The sequence below is a fragment of the Anoplopoma fimbria genome, chromosome 9, assembly GCF_027596085.1.
Source record: "Anoplopoma fimbria isolate UVic2021 breed Golden Eagle Sablefish chromosome 9, Afim_UVic_2022, whole genome shotgun sequence".
Classification (NCBI taxonomy): domain Eukaryota; kingdom Metazoa; phylum Chordata; class Actinopteri; order Perciformes; family Anoplopomatidae; genus Anoplopoma; species Anoplopoma fimbria.
The window spans coordinates 3,981,119-3,998,293 of NC_072457.1; the positions used below are offsets into that span (position 1 = coordinate 3,981,119).

General features: G+C 37.8%; 1 protein-coding gene across 1 annotated transcript in view; it reads left to right on the forward strand.

Moving 5' to 3' along the window:
• Positions 1 to 10,290: 10,290 nt before the first annotated feature.
• usp34 (ubiquitin specific peptidase 34) overlaps positions 10,291 to 17,175 on the forward strand; it is a 58,630-nt gene continuing 51,745 nt past the window's right edge. Inside the window, 4 exon segments of the mRNA XM_054605333.1 lie at positions 10,291 to 10,377; positions 11,984 to 12,535; positions 13,758 to 13,808; positions 16,626 to 16,775. Coding sequence (XP_054461308.1) covers positions 11,987 to 12,535; positions 13,758 to 13,808; positions 16,626 to 16,775 — 750 coding nt within the window. The 5' untranslated portion in view covers positions 10,291 to 10,377; positions 11,984 to 11,986.

A 17,175-nucleotide genomic window follows, 5' to 3' on the forward strand; every position in this document is an offset into this window, starting at 1 on the left:
TTACTTAATAAAAAAACATTAATTCATATACTTTGTTGACCCTTAAAATATAATATATGCAATTAAAAAAATTTATTGTATTGTATTTATTTTCATTTAATTAAAGGATAATTTAAAGATAGTATTATTCCAAAATAGATTAAACACAAATTAAACAATTAGTAAACAAAATAATAAAATACATTATTATATTTAATTATTATTTATTAACTTAATAAAAAAACATTAATTAATATACTTTGCTGACCCTTTAAAATATAATATATGCAATTACAAAAAAAGTTTTTTAATTAAAGGATAATTTAAAGATAGTATTATTCCAAAATAGTAGAATTTTATTATTTATTTTTTAACTTAATAAAAAAAACATTAATTCATATACTTTGTTGACCCTTAAAATATAATATATATATATATAATTAAAAAAAAAAATGTATTGTATTGTATTTATTTTCATTTAATTAAAGGATAATTTAAAGATAGTATTATAGAAGAAAATATTAAATAAAAATAATAATTTGTATTTAATTTTAAATCAAAAACAATACAAAGATGTATATACAAATCAATACTTCAAATTAATTGTATTTATTTTCATAATTTAAAGATAGTATTATTCCAAAACAGTAGAATTTTATTTAATGTAAAAGATATTTACAATTTTTTTAACTTAACAAAAAAACAACATTAATTAATATACTTTGCTGACCCTTTAAATATAATATATGCAATTAAAAAAATGTATTGTATTGTATTTATTTTCATAATTTAAAGATAGTATTATTCCAAAATAGTAGAATTTTATTTAATGTAAAAAATATTTACAATTTTTTTAACTTAATAATAAAAAAAAAAACATTAATTAATATACTTTGCTGACCCTTAAAATATAATATATGCAATTAAAAAAAATGTATTGTATTGTATTTATTTTAATAATTTAAAGATAGTATTATTCCAAAATAGTAGAATTTTATTTAATGTAAAAAATATTTACAATTTCTTAACTTAACAAAAAAAAAACATTAATTAATATACTTTGTTGACCCTTAAAATATAATATATGCAATTAAAAAAAAAGGTTTAGTATTGTATTTATTTTCATTTAATTAAAGGATAATTTAAAGATAGTATTATTCCAAAATAGATTAAACACAAATTAAACAATTAGTATACAAAATAATAAAATAAATTATTATATTAAATTATTTATTAACTTAATAAATAATAAATATAAATATATATATATATGCAATTAAAAAAAAAGTAAAGGTTTAGTATTGTATTTATTTTTAATTTAATTAAAGGATAATTTAAAGATAGTATTATTCCAAAATAGTAGAATTTATTTAATGTAAAAAATATTTACAATTTCTTTTAACTTAATAAAAAAAAACATTAATTAATATACTTTGCTGACCCTTTAAAATATAATATATGCAATTAAAAAAGTAAAGGTTTAGTATTGTATTTATTTTAATTTAATTAAAGGATAATTTAAAGATAGTATTATTCCAAAATAGTAGAATGTTATTATTTATTTTTTAACTTAATAAAAAAACATTAATTAATATACTTTGCTGACCCTTTAAAATATAATATATGCAATTAAAAAAAATGTATTGTATTGTATTTATTTTCATAATTTAAAGATAGTATTATTCCAAAACAGCAGAATTTCATTTAATGTAAAAAATATTTACAATTTTTTTAACTTAATAATAATAATAATAATAATAAATAATTAATATACTTTGCTGACCCTTTAAAAAAATAATCCTTTTCATTATCCAAGAACGATGAGCGCAAGTCTCACTGCGGTTGCCCTTGAGATCGTCAGAAAAGGTTGCGCTTCCACCGTAAGATCTCGCGAGACTACCGAAGAAACCCGAACCGTCGAAGGAGACAGCCCGAAAACACCCGAACCATCTACCCTGTGTGTTTCTCCCCCTCCTCCTCCTCCTCCTCCTCCCCTCCTCCCCTCCCCTCCTTTTTCATCATGGCTGCTGTGTCTACTCTCTCAAGTAACGCTCAGACTGGACACTGACTCGACTTCTTCCTCCCGCTGCCTCCTAAACTTTTGTCCATTTAAAGCTTCGCTCGGATGCAAATCCCGTTCGGCTCCTCGCTGCTCCCTGCGGGCTTCCGTCCGGTGGGATAACCTTCACAATCACTCCCTCCACCGGGCCCTTCTTTTCTCTTTTACCCCCCACACACCCCACACACACACAAAAAAAAACAACCGACCGCCGGCCAGCAACGCGTCTTCCAGTGCAATGGTTTGACTCGGTGTGACAATGTGTGAAAACTGCGCCGAGCTGGTGGAGGTTTTAAATGAAAGTAAGTACGGAAGTGATTTCATTTACGCTGGACGGTGCTAACATAGCCGCTGGAGCTAGCATGCTAGCATCGGTGTTAGCATCGGTGTCTACTGGAGCTAGGGGTTAGCTTCTGTGTTAGCATCGCTGTTGGCATTGCTGTCTACTGGAGCTTGATGTTAGCTTCTGTGTTAGCTTCGGTGCTAGCTTCAGTGTTAGCATTGCTGTCTACTAGAGATTGGTGTTAGCTTCTGTGTTAGCATAGGTGTTAGCATTGCTGTCTACTGGAGCTAGGTGTTAGCATTGGTATTAGCATTGCTGTCTACTGGAGCTTGGTGTTAGCATTGCTGTCCACTGGAGCTTGGTGTTAGCTTCTGTGTTAGCATTGGTATTAGCATTGCTGTCTACTGGAGATTGGTGTTAGCTTCAGTGTTAGCTTCTGTGCTATCATCCCCATCCACTGGAGCTAGGTGTTAGCATTGCTGCCACTGGAGCTTGGTGTTAGCTTCAGTGCTAGCTTCATCTAACGTTGGTGAGCTCTCTCTAACTGTCTCTGCGTGTCTTTCAGTCACAGCTGTGTCTTCGTGTCAGACTGTGTGTGTCTGTCTGTCTGTGTGTGTGTGTGTTGTGTGTTTTTGTGGCCTGTCTGTCAAACCCTCCAGCAGCTCTTTAAACAAACACATCCCCTTCATGACTCAGAACTCTCCAACACGGTGCACACACAGTAATCGTGCTAAAGGGGAGTGTTGGAAGTCAGCTAGCAGAGTTAGCTTCGGCTAGCTTTAGCTTTAGGGGAGCCTGACTTTGTTTGATGTGTTTGTCAGGTCAGTGTGCTGCTGTTCTGTTGTTTAGCAGATGGGGGGGCAATCATGGGTCAAAATGACAAGACCCCCCCCCATCACTGTCTCCATCCCTGACTGAAGATGCTGATGGTGTAGAGGGTGGAGGATTGTGCAGACTCTCCTAAATGTTGAACATAGCTTTTGAGGCTAACGTTAGCCCAGGACATTAATGGCTGCAGTACCGTTAATCCTCAGGGTGGGTTAGGTTATGTGCACGAGAGACATCCCTTTCTTTTCTTGCTGTTTTTGTCATGCATCAGAGTCTCCATCACACCTGCAGCCCTCAAAGCAAACGTAAATACAAAGGCTTGTCTTTTTATAGCTGCATGTTAGCCGTCCGTGCAGACGTCAGGGCCTCTCTGCACCTGAAGGGAACAAAGCCTGATTTTGTGTGTTTGTAACAATGTCTGCAAAAAGCTGTTGCTATGCAGACATTGTTGGGTTTATTTGTCATTTGTGTGTCCTGAGCTTGTGTGAAGGGAGAAAGCTCCTCCTGCAGGTCTCCACTTTAACAAGACAATCCTGCAATCCAGCAATTTCTTTTTGACCAGTTGTTATTAAGGTACACACCCTGAGAGTGTCTGTGTATACACCATTTAATAGTGAGAGAGAGTTGTGGCCACCTGTTTCTGGATGTCATCCTCATTTTTTCTTCTTACAGTATTTGGACCCCACTGACATTACAGACATGTGTCATACTACTTGAACATGTCGTTCACAGAAACCTGGGTATTATTCTGATGCTATCAAAGCTTTCTGTTTTGCGATAAGACTTTGAACAAGATTTTAGAACTTGGCTGTCGGATAATTGCCACCATTCTGCAACAAGAGCATTATAACGCCGTCTCACACAGAGATGCATGCATGACACGGTTCTACTGACATGCCTTAAACATGTGCCGGACATCTTCACGTGAGACTTCAGTCAGATATCTGGTTGTCGTTCTTAGCAGAGACTTAAGTCTGCAGTATTATTAAATGCACTTTATTTGCAAAATCATCCAATAACAGAGAATTAAATAATCAACCAATAAAAGTCTGTCTTGCCTGCACGCTTTTCTATTTGTCTCTGTTCTCTCTTTGTCTGTCAAATGACATTTAAAGGTCAATATCATTAATGTTCCTTAATCCTTAATGGAGTCGGCTAATCACCGAAGCCGGGCAGCCATGTTGGTCAGAATGTGTAATTTGTGAAGTCGACCGCTGATGTTTGGTGATGAGGCCTGGCCTCCAGGTGATGATTGAGTTCACCCTGAAGGTGTTGGATGGGGTCGAGGTCGGAGCTCTGTGCTGTTCAGTCAAGTTGTTCCACACCAGATTATAAAATAAATGTTCTCTGTGGAGCTGGCTTTGTGTACAGATACATTGTCATACATACACACACTGTTGACACACAGCGAGAAGCACACTATTGTCTAAAGTCATTGATGCTGTAGCGTTAATATTTCCCTTAATTGGATTTTAGGGGTCTAGACCAGAAGTACAATATCAACATACCTTTAGTTATATAGTTAATGATTTAATGAATAATCTGTTTCTTTCCATTGTTTTTGTCTGTGCTGGAGTTCACCCCAATTCTGTGATTGTTGTCGTTTGTTAATTGAGATATTTCACCTTCTGGTATTCTGCGTTTGGCTGCTGTAAGCTGTTAATGTGACAGGTTCAGATTGTACAATATGTGGACAGAAAAAAACATATTACAGTGACTAGAGGACCGTTTTCTAATATTGATGTGTGTAACAGTAGATTTTTGTGAATCTACAGGTCTTGTTATTTAATTGATGTTCATCACAAAGCATGTGTTGCTTGCATAGTGTTGCGTGGTGATATGAAGTCAAACAGTATCGATTCCATTATAAGTAGACCATATGTCATTGTGTGGAAAATTGCAGTAATCGTCGTGATAAACTGAAGTGCTTTGTGTCGTTCAGTCAGATAGAGAAATGTATTTTTCACATCTCGCAATTAGAGCTGTGTGTGATTTTAGAATAATTATTACCAGTGAGTTGGTGACGATACAATACCTGACTTTCAGTAACAAATCAATGCTTTTTTCAGTGCCCTACTTTGAGAGATGAGATGTTTCATTTCTGCTATAGCCATACAAAAGAAAAGTTCTCAAATGTTTAATGTTGTCCCAACGCAAGCAGCCATACAAGAACTTTGTCTAGGCTAAAATAAAACTCAGAGCCAAAAGGTGATCTGGTTCAATACCCAGCCCTACTCGCATGAATATATTACATTTTTGTACTCTTGTGCTGTAAAGTTTCCTTTTTTGTTTTTGTTTTTACACCTCAGACTCAAGTTTAGGTTTTGATGTGGTGTTTGGTTGAAGTTGGATAAAGGTTTGCTCCGTGCTGATGCTTTAGTTTCACCTCGCTGTAGTTTGGCTTGATTCTGACTCAAGTTACATGACAGAGAATCTGCTGCTCATGTGCTTTTTCCCCATTTCAGCTGTGAAAATGTGTGAATCCCAGTGAAAACTGCTTTTATTTTAGTGGCAGGATCTGTTGGGCTGGATACAAACTGGTGCTGTGGAGGATTGTGATGAAGGGGGGTGTTCAACAGCGGGGTGCTGTCAGCTGTGACAGCTCTGTCTACAAGACTGGCAGCTCCATGTGTTCCGTCTGTCTGTGACCTGTGAACTCAGATCTGCTGCAGCAGCATGTGTGTGAGTGTGTGAGTGTGTGAGTGTGTGTGTGTGTGTGTGTAAGAGCCAGAATCCCCTTTTACAACAGGGAGCTGCGTTCAACGGGCGTTTTTACCAACGCAGGGCTAATCCACCTGGTTTCTAAAAACGCAAGGATTTGCTTCTTTTGTGTTTCTACGTGTGCTCATTGATTAACTGTGAGTTTAGGACTGTTTGTGTCAGACAAAACAATGCAAACAATTTGAAGATGTCACCTCGGGTGGTATTTTTTGTAGTATTTTCTTAATTAGAAGAATAAATTTGAGCCAGAAAAATTGCTAATATCTGTTTATAAAACAGTTTATGCACAATGTGAGCATATCCCAAGGGTCAGACAGTGCATTATATGAATATTATATAAATGTAGCCTGTTTTAAAGAGTCTTAAAACCCCACACACAATCGAAATCACTAAAATAACATACAATATTTTCAGAGTTTAGTTTCTGATAAAACAAATATGCAGGATGATGCAACTGAAATAATAAAGAGTAGGTTTAGAAGTCCCTTGACAAATCCAAGTAGGACAAAAAAATGATTGGAATTGTTGAAGAGAAATGTCTCATTGGATAAAAGGACATTTTGGACAGACATGGATGTAAACTGTAACATGACTGGTTGGTGCAGGCAGACAACCCCAAGGCGGTAATTCTAGTTGTTAAAACATCTTAATGGCAGACTGGAACTGCAGTATATGAACACTTGTCTGGTCAGTTTTGGACTATGAACCCTTCCAAAATAAAAGCCCCCCCCCCAGCAGCCAGACCAGCAGAGAGACTAACCCTCACAGAATCAGCTGTTAAACGGACCGGAGACTTTGATTAACTCTCTCCTTATTTTTCCGAGCCACACGCTGAATGTGCCAGTATTCTAGATCCACCGAATCCAAGAGTGTGGTCACTGTGGTTTATTAGTCTGTTGAGATAATGGTCAGTAATGGATGCAATAAGGAAATTAACGTTTGGGTATTAGATTAGTCCGCACCAGATGTATCCTAAAAGTCTTACAGGCAGGTTTTGGTCTCAGTTATAGACTCATGCAGAACTGAAACACTAAATAAGCAACATAGAAAGTTTGAGATTACATAAATTTGGCTCCTTCGCTTCACTGCTGGGCATAAAAATGTAACCTGTGACATTTTGACAACATCAGTGCCTTTTTCTTATTGTTGAGAAGATGCTGGTTAGGTTTAGATGAAAGCTCAAAACTAAACCCTGTGTGTTTTTAAACGTGCTCATGAGGTCTGAGAGGAACCTGCTGTTGCTGTGGAGGGATTGTTTACTTTCTGTCCAGATGAAGTGTGGAGCAGATAACACGACAACCTTGAGATGCTGACAGTTGTGTGTGTGTGTGTGTAGGGGCTTGTGTTATTGTTAACTTGCCAGGGCGATGTGGTTGATGTCCCCATGGTTGATGGGCGGTACGGCTTCTTGTGCTGCTGTGTTAGAGGCTCTAGGAATCATGATGTTGGTGTTTAGTTTAGTCGGTTGACCGCTTTGGGTCCGGACTGAAATACCTCGAGGTTCAAGTGTCATTTGTTGTGATTGTGCAACACAGGGTTGCTCAAGAACATTTGGTTCACATTCATGATCTCCTTTTTATCCATTATAATCACTTTGTTGATTTTCATCTAGCACCATCATCAGGTTTCATTTTGTTCATGTTTTGTTACTTTTTGAATATGTAACTGCAAAACCATTGCCATTCCCTACAGCCTCAGCTGTACTTTGTTTTTAGTTAGCATGCTAAAGTGAGCGGGTGAACATGGTCACCATTATACCTGCCAATCATCAACTTTTTTAGCATTGTCATTGTCTAAATATCAGCATACTGATGTTAGCATTTATCTCAAGGAGCCATCGTGCTCAGCACAACTACGCACAGCTGTTAGAATGACTGCAGGGCACCTACTGGATAAATCTAATAAAAATATCAAAGTTAATACTTGACATTTTAACATGATAAATGTCTGCGTGCTGAGATGACGACGAAGTTTTGTAATTTAGCAGTAAGCCCCACCGACTAAACTAAAGTTGTATGGATTTCCAACACAGTTACCCCCCTAACAGTAGCTTGACAGCTTAGTTTGTCTGTCACTTTTTCTGGATGTTGTGAAGAAGCAAGTAGCGCGGAGGCATCGCTCTAACAATGAATACAAAATAATTTGCACCATGTGATCAGCCCCTGAAGACGTTCATTCCTTCACCATGCACCTATTTTAAAGTCTTTATCTCAGCTGTAATTCTTTAATAAATGTAGAAAATACAAAAAAAGTCATTTACATCCTAAGCACAGTGACACTGAAGGCGTTATCAAAGTGTATCTTTTTTTATTTTTTTTACTGATTTTGTCATTTTGAGTGCTTGAGATCTTCTTCTGCCCCCGTACCTGTGTTTTTCTTTCAAAAACACATTTCAGTTGAACTGCGCTCATAGAGTCTCTCAGCTGGCGTGCTCATGTTTTTAAACGCCTCCAGTCTGGCTGAACCCTACAGTCACCGTGTGATCACACAGTGCAGGTGTCCTCCCCCGCTTTGTATTTATATCCAAGGTGAGCAGCAGCCATAAACCGGTGTAACGCTGGCACCTGTGTGCCCGTTCCCAGACGACATCGTCATAGTCAAAGCAGTGAAAACGACATCCCCCCTCGGCGGTGCGACGGCAGGAGAATATGGCCAAAATCTGCCGCGCCAACATCCCCAGAGAGTGGAAGGGAGCTCCGGGTCTGAAGCCACAGAGGAGCTTCTGTTCACATGTAGAGCTGAAAGGGTTTTGGGTCGGTTTCCGTGAGGAATAAAAGTCATGCTTGCACGGCCAAGACGGGTTGATTGAGTTCTATTGTTGCCCCTTTTTGTGTTCTGTGTGTGTCTGCTGTCAAATCCAGGTCAGCCATTCAATGGAGACACTTGATTCCTCTAAGCTGGGTGTGACTGATGTGGATCTTCCAAGGACAATAGAATAACTGTAACTTTAGACGGGAACTGTAGAAGTCCTCTGACAATATTTAATGTCTTTGTCGTTGGCAGCCTCCAAATTGTGGCTTATCTAACAAAGACTTTTGAGGCCGATAAACAAAGTATGGGAAACATTTTGAATTTGTGTCCGTATAGTCCTTTTTTCATTTATCCAGATCCAGTTATAACGTCCTCCCTGTTTGCAGTGAAGCTGATCCATTCCTACCATTTTTATTGGAAATCTTCCGCTTAAATTTCAGTTTTTCCATCACATATTTTATAATTCATGGGACGGTATTGGATTTGAACGTGGCTCATGATTTAAAAAACCTGAATTTCCATTATTGTGAAAATCCTCACATGGAGAAAAAAAGGAGTGAAAAATAGACTGTTATTTGAAGTAGCCTTAAGGATTTAAGAATAAGAAAGGGAAAAAACTGACTCACATGTTGCTATTTTTTTATTTATTTTTCATGCAGAGGGACCTTTATGATTTATTGTTGCATATTTAATTTTTTTTTTTTTACTTTAATGTGATTTGTTATATCTGTGATTGGATAAATGTTAGGTAAAGTGATTCCAGTATGTTTTAGTGTCGTTTGACGTATATATGATTAATGGGATGTGTTTTTTAGGCCAGGATTATTGTGATATAACATTTTCACATTGTCCCATGCCTATCTTTCTATGTTTGTTCATTGTTTAAGACTGGAAGGTTTCCTTTTTATACCAGTTTTTTGTTCTTGCAGTCAGCTAGTAGAATTTTGAAACAAAAGATAGTTAAGGCAAATAGCAAAATGTGCTTTGGTGCGTTTACTCTTGTTTAGGCTCGCGGTTTCTGTTTTAGTTTTTAACAAATATAGTTGTTTGACTGTGGGATGAAAAGTTCGACGAACCGGTCAACATCACATATTCATTATTAAGCAGATTTATAACTGCATCAGGCTGAAAACTCACCTCTTCAAGAAGTACCACCCTGAGCCTTCCTCTTAGCACTTATTGTATTGGTATTAGTTTGTTGCACTTATTGTATTGGTATTAGTTTGCTTCTGCACTATACTTTTGCTCTGGTTTATGCTTTAAGATGCTTGTTTAAGAAAGGAGATGCACTTATGACTTCTGGTGACTAGTAGTTCTCTTGAATACCTATGTTGAATACACTTATTGTAAGTCGCTTTGGATAAAAGCGTCTGCTAAATGACTGTAATGTAATATTTGAATTACTCAAAATATAAGGTGACTAAAAATGACAGCCATACTTTTCAGTAGTTTTCAGCCCTGCTACTTGACAAATAAATGTTTAAAACTCTATCTTTTTGAATTAAGTTTGGTAACCTGATAGTGACCGACCTCCGCATCATTCGCTGTGCTTAGTCCGCTTGTCTTTAGCTAATAAAATGTTAAAATAAGACTACCATTTTCTCTCGACTCCTTGGATGTATCCATCTGTTCTCTAACGGTTCTCTTCTCTTGTTCTCTCCTCAGTATCGGATACAGACGGCAGTGAAGGAGGCTTCCAGCTGAAGAAGGAACATGCCCTGCGAGTGCTGGGCTACATCAGCTCCTGGACGCAGAGGTCAGTACGCCGTCCTCTCTGACCCCACAAGAGTCAAATGATATCAGTTACATAACGAGGCTCAAAGGAAAGACAGTTCCGACGTTGCTGTCCTAGGTGTTGAAAGTTTCATGTTCTTCCAAACTGGAATAAAACACCTGCAGCTCATTGCTTCACCAGTTCACTGCTGAGGAAAATGTGGATTCTTTTTTTTAATTTATTTTGACCATATTTCAAACAAGCAGCTCTCTCCCTGAACAGGACTTTATACCTATGAGGTTACAAGGTTTTTATTTGTCATTGTGCGACAGGTTTGCACAACTGAATTTAGTTTGTAGTCCCAATTTGATCTATAGAAAAGAAACAACAAAAAAAGACTATTATATATGGAGGGTGGAGGATGGATGAAGGAGTTTCACAGCCAGTCTTTGAACCCCCTTCAACTCTATTTCGGAAACATGAGTGTCTTAAAACATTAGAAAGATTTAATTTCATACAAGCTTGAAAACTATATTTAAAGTGATGCAAAGCAGTGAGGGAGTTCTGCAAATGAGGACAAACTCCAGTCATGTTTTTCTTTTAATACCAGTTACCAGCTGGGATAATGTGGTGGAATTTCTCATTCATTCACTCATTGATGTTTCAGATGTTTTTGTTTATATAAAGATTTTTTAATATCGAACTAAACCAACCAACTACAAGATGACTTTTCAAAAAGAAAACATTTGACTGGAGCAAAAAACACTGGGAAAACAGGAAAAAGACAATTATTTTAAGAGCGAAAGAACTACTCATCCCATAAACCATTGCAAATAGCAACTCGCCGCCTCTGGAAACTCCAGAAAAACTTTTTAAACCATTTTTTTTTTTTCTTAAAAGAGAAAGCTTCCAGATGTGCAGCCATGTGGCGGCTGTGGTTGGTGGTTCGAACCCCTCTACAGTCAACATGCCGAGGTGTCCTTGAGCAAGACACCTAACCCCAAGTTGCTCCCGGGCGCTTCTTAGCAGCCCACTGCTCCTCCGGGATGGGTCAAATGCAGAGAATTGTAATTTCCCCATAGTGGGACTAATAAAGGCTTAATTATTATTATTATTATTATTATTATTATTATTATTATTATTATTATTATTATTATTATTATTATTATTATTATTATGTTGGTCCGTTTTTTAAAATTACAAATTTGCATCAAGGGGCTTTACAATCTCTGCCTTTAGATCATTGATTCAAATAAAGAAATAGTTATTTAAATACTCCAGAGGAGCAACAGAAGAGGGATCCCTCTCCCTGGACGGACAGACTCTGTAAATGTTGTGTAAACAGAATAAAATGACAGTATTGACAATCAGGATGACAGGAATTATACATAGAATGTCAAAATGTTTGAAGAAAATGGATGCGGAAGGATGTCAAACAGCTTCCGTATGTTCGTGACTTGTAAATGTCACCATAAAAAAAAGTCACAAATAGCTTCACAGTTTTCTAGCGTTGCTGCAGGTATTTTATTTTTGCAAATTTCCCCGCTGCGGGACTAATAAAGGATTATCTCTTATGCCTGATATCCCCCGCTGCAGCCGTGTTCATTTCCTCTGTAACGCGTCCTGTTTCCTCTCGTTGTGTCTTCAGACAATGCCTCTGCTGCTTCAAGGAGTACAAGCACCTGGAGGTCTTCAATCAGCTGGTCTACGCCCTCATCAACCTGGTCATCGCTCAGATCAGCAGCCTGAGGGACCGGCTCTGCAGCGTCCAGGACCACCTCCATCGAGGAGGCGCGTCCGGCGGCGAGGGGGGGTCCCAATGGAGCGGGGCGAGGCAGCGCCCGGGCCCCTCCCCCGCCCGTCCTCACCCGGGGAGGACGAAACCGTGAATGTGGAGAGAGACTCTGCCGAGGAGGACGCCGCCGACGCCTCCGACCTCAACCAGAATAAGAGCCGGAGTCAGGGGCCCAACCAGCCGCGGGAAGCCCAGATGGAAGCACTGGGGGCTGGGGAGAGTGGCGGTGGCGGTGGGTCCGGGGTCGGTGACGGAGGCGTCGGAGCGAGCAGCGATAATCAGGACCCGTTTGGCTCCTGGAGCACGGAGGAGAGAGAGAAACTGCTGCTGTGTGCCGCCAAGATCTTCCAGATCCAGTTCCCCCTCTACACAGCCTACAAACACAACACACACCCCACCATCGAGGTGAGGACCAGTCCCACTCCTCACACCACCAAGGGCTCAGTATGAGAGGCGGATACTGGTACTGATATGTGAGAGTTGAAAAATCATATAAATATAGATTTTTAACAGTCGTGCATAATAAACAAATCGATAAGAATCCCTTTAATTTGTTTTTTAAAGCATTGAGACTAAGATATGTTCTCAATATAACTTAAGTAAAAACATATTAGTTCTCTGCGATGGACAAACTGTGTATTCAAGACGATGTTTCTAAATTATCTCATGTTTTATTAGTCGACTAATGGCTTGTTTTGGTCTTTTTCCACTAACCGTTCTTAAACCGATTCTCCGTTTTTTAAACACTTTTCATTCACGCTGAATGACTTATTTGCAAGAAATGTATAAACACAACTCCGATCTTAAGAAGACTTAAGATGGTGATTTTGTGAGAGTCTTTGTGGAGAAACTCAGTTTCACAGATCTGTCAATTAAATCAATTAGTCCAACTTGACAAATAAGAATTAGCGGCCCACAATTTTTCTATTAAACAACACACAGCGGAGGATGCAGTGACTTTGTGGACACTTCCAGGTCCTTTCGTTGGTCACTATGAACTGGTTCCAGCATGTCATTTCACAATAAAACCACAACTTCATGCTTTTACATTTTTGTTTGTGTATGAATAAACAAGATTTGTTTTCTTAATTAGTGGTATTTAGAGGTTTTTGGTAGATATATGTGTATATATACATATAGATAGATGGATAACTTTAGAGTTGTCCACGCTAGCTGTTTCCCCCTGCTTCCAGTCTTTATGCTATGCTAAGCTAAGCTAAACACCATCTGCCTCTATCTCTGGACTAGAGTTGGGCAATATATCAATATTTTATCGATATCAAGATATGAGACACGATATTGTCTTATATTTTTTTATGTCGTAAGATGGCACAAGTGTTGTCTTTTCCTTCAGTTGCAGTAAAGTGATGTAATGAACTTACCAAACAGTCCTAGCTGTTCTATTATAAGCCTTTACCTACTGAGTCATTATATCCACATTACTGATTATTATTATTTATTTATTTTTAATCTCATTGGGCACAAATTGTCTCCAATATCGTCACAATATCGATATCGAGATATTTGGTCAAAAATATCTGACTCGGCATTTAAATGATAATAACTTTTCTCTTCATGTTTAACCTCCAAAACCCTGATTTGACTGTCCGTCCTCTCTTCCCTGCAGGACATATCTGCACATGAAAGCAACATCCTCGGCTCCTTCTGCGACATGAACGTAAGAAATCTACCTTTTCCATTTTTTCACTGAGTCAAGGGAAGTGAACTCTCTGCTTCCTGTCAGTCTTCTGACACAAACGGGAAATAAACGCAAAAAAACAAACAATGATGTCTGCAGAAATAAACACAGACTTCTAGTTCATTTCAAAGAAACTCCTGGCGCCTAATCCACTATACTAAGCTGCTTCGACAACCATAGCTTAATGCTTAAAAAAAGAAAAAAGTCATATTTTTGTTATTTATTCACTCCTATAACTGTTTTATTGGGAACCTGCACAAACAAGCACCCATCCAACCAGCTGCACCCAGAGCTGGAGAGGTGACGATGATGAAAACTAGCTGTAGGGACGAGGTATTTTGGGAATTGCTGTAAGAGACGAGGACATCAGGGGCCTGGATGGTCCAAGCCGTGTCACATGACCAGCTGAAGGGACTCTAGTTTATTGGCCTTTTGCTCCGTTTCTGTCTGGTTTCTGTCTGAGGTCACCGTTCACATGCAGTGGAAAATAAATGTTAGCAGGTTTGTACAGGCACAAGGACAGATTAACAGGAGGAATAAATAGAGTGGCTCATCATCGACCCTGGACTGGAAAGGGACTAAATAAATAAATAATGAATCTCTCCTCAGACAAACTCAGATGTTTGAGATATATTTACTTCAGCTCTGGTGACAAAAACATATTCAAATATTCTCAAAATAACATTTTTTTTTAAGGTTTTAAGTTTTCCCCTAACCCATGATTTGCTCTTAGAAAAAGATTAAATTCCACAGTGCAGAAATACTGTTACAAGTAATCTGCATTTAAGATTTTTTGAAGTAAAAGTACAAAAATATATATATTTTTTTATATTTTTTTATATATTATTGGATTCTAATTATTGATGCATTTGTGTGTTCATCACTTTAATGCTGCAGCTGGTAAAGATGGAACTTTTGTTAATTTATTTATAAATATATTATAACTTTATATACTGCAGCTTGTGAATTTACCCCCCAGGCTAAATTAAGTTTTATTTATGTGTTAATATCAAGATTTATTTGTTGATTATGTTTTGAATTCTTAATATGAATCTGCAAGTAAACTAGTAAATCAAGTTATCAGGTAACGGTTGTAGGAAAATAACTATTTCCTGCTGAATTGTAGTGGAGAAGAAGTATAAAGTAGCAGAAAATGGAAATACTCAAGTAAAGTGCAAGCACCTCAAACTTCTACTTATGTGCAGTACTTGTACTTAGTTACTTTCTACAACTGCAGTTCAGTACAAATGTAATAAAAAACCATAATGTGAGATATTTCGTTGGAGAATAATAAGAATGTGTTTTATTTCTGATTCACAGCGGCAGAATGTTTTTGCTTCGCGTCGTTCAGTGTGTTGAGTTTTCCAAACTGAGTACATTTCTCTGTTTGGATAAGTATTGTCCACGTTTCCTGCCCTCGTTGGTTGTTTTGTCAAATGGCCGCCCACATTATGACAGTGTGCTGAGCCTCATAAACGCCATGGTAACTGGGTTTCGTTGGTCTGTTCTCCTCACGCTGCTCTTTGTGTTTCTCAGATTAACATTTTAGGAGCTCAGAATCACTTTAATAACAATGGGTTTGGAAAGGAGCCCACTGACGTACACAATGAGCTTGTGTATGTTGTAGTTTTAAGTTAGGGGGGGGGTGTTAAGGATTTATGCTGTGGAAACAAATAAATAGCGCTGTGCTGGCTGAGTTTCCGTTTCTTGGATATGATTTCCTGCAGATGAAGTCACCGTCCCCCAGAGAGCAGTAACGTGTCCCCGGATAATCCGCTAGCTCGATGGCTTTTACCTTCACACCGTCGTAAAGTTTTATTACAGCTCAGGGGAGAGATGAATTTAGGAACAGGAAGTATGAAAAAAAAAAACACCAGCTTTCATTATTTTTACTGACCATAATAACTGATACTTAACATGAAAATAAGTAATGTATTTACACTCTATTAAAATACACTGTAGTTTCAAATAAGTGCACCACAATTGGCACCATTATTTTTGATTGTTTATTTCTGCAGGAACAGTAAAAACAAATTGCAGCAGAATTGTCTAGAAGCTTATTTGCATCTATTGTTTCTGAGCAGTTTGACAAAAAAACAACAACTACATGATGACAAATACAGTTCATAACCACATATTACAACATTCTGGCATTGTTTAAGCCAGAAAAGAAAAGCTTAAATAGAAGTTAATGTTAAGAAATGCAGCAGATCTTAAAAACAAACATGCATGACTGTATTTTGCACCGGCTGTTGACAGGATTTTGAATTCATATCAATTATAATGTTATGCAAGTTTTTTATGATAGGAAACGTGGTGAAACATCCAAACATATGAAACTGCCGTATAATCGTTCATTCTGGCAGTATAATCGAGGCTTATTGCTTCTGGTTTTTGTTGCTTAAGTAAAGATAAATAACCAGATTTTTAAAGGACGAGGTCAGAATCAGAATCAGCTTTATTGGCCGTGGATGCGTAAGCATACAAGGAATCTGACTCCGGTTTCTTACACTCACTAATACAAAGACACAGACAAATAAATCAAAACAAAAATACAAGAGGAACAAAGGGCAAACATTTAACAAACAAAACTGCAGAAGTGTATACATGAACAAAAACAACAATGACAATGAAATGTAAATACAGTTTAAACTAACTGTCTTTGGATTTTACGCCCCACAAACACCTCACAGTTGACCGTAAATGGGCGGGAAATTGAATAAGAATACAAAAAAAAAGTTTGTGACGCTGCATCGTGGCTTTGCTGAGATGTATCTTCTGATGTTGTTGTAACAGGACGTGGAGGTTCCTCTGCATCTGCTGCGTTACGTCTGTATGTTCTGCGGGAAGCACGGCCTCTCCCTGATGAAGGAGTGCTTCGAGACGGGAACGCCGGAGAGCCTCCCCTTCCCCATCGCCCACGCCTTCATCACCATCGTCTCCAACGTGAGTCCACCGTCATCAACTCCTACCTGCCATGATTTATACGCTCAAATGAAAGATTGAAATGTTATTTTTTTGAGGTAGATTTGGAGGGAAAGTGATGTTTTGGCTAGTTGCCACTAGTTATACTACTATTAGGTCCACCTTCATAAAACTAATGCAGTCTAATACAACAGTCCTGCAATAACTCTTCCCTTCATGAAGGTTGTAATTTATTCAGTGATGTGTGTTTCCAATATTTACCTATCCTCAATGATAAAAACTTTTAGCTACTTGTTGTTTTAAAAGACATCAAGATAAGATAAGATAATCCTTTATTAGTCCCACAGCGGGGAAATTTGCAGGATTACAGCAGCAGAGAGGATAGTGCACAACAAGAGACATAGTAAAAAAAACAAGATCA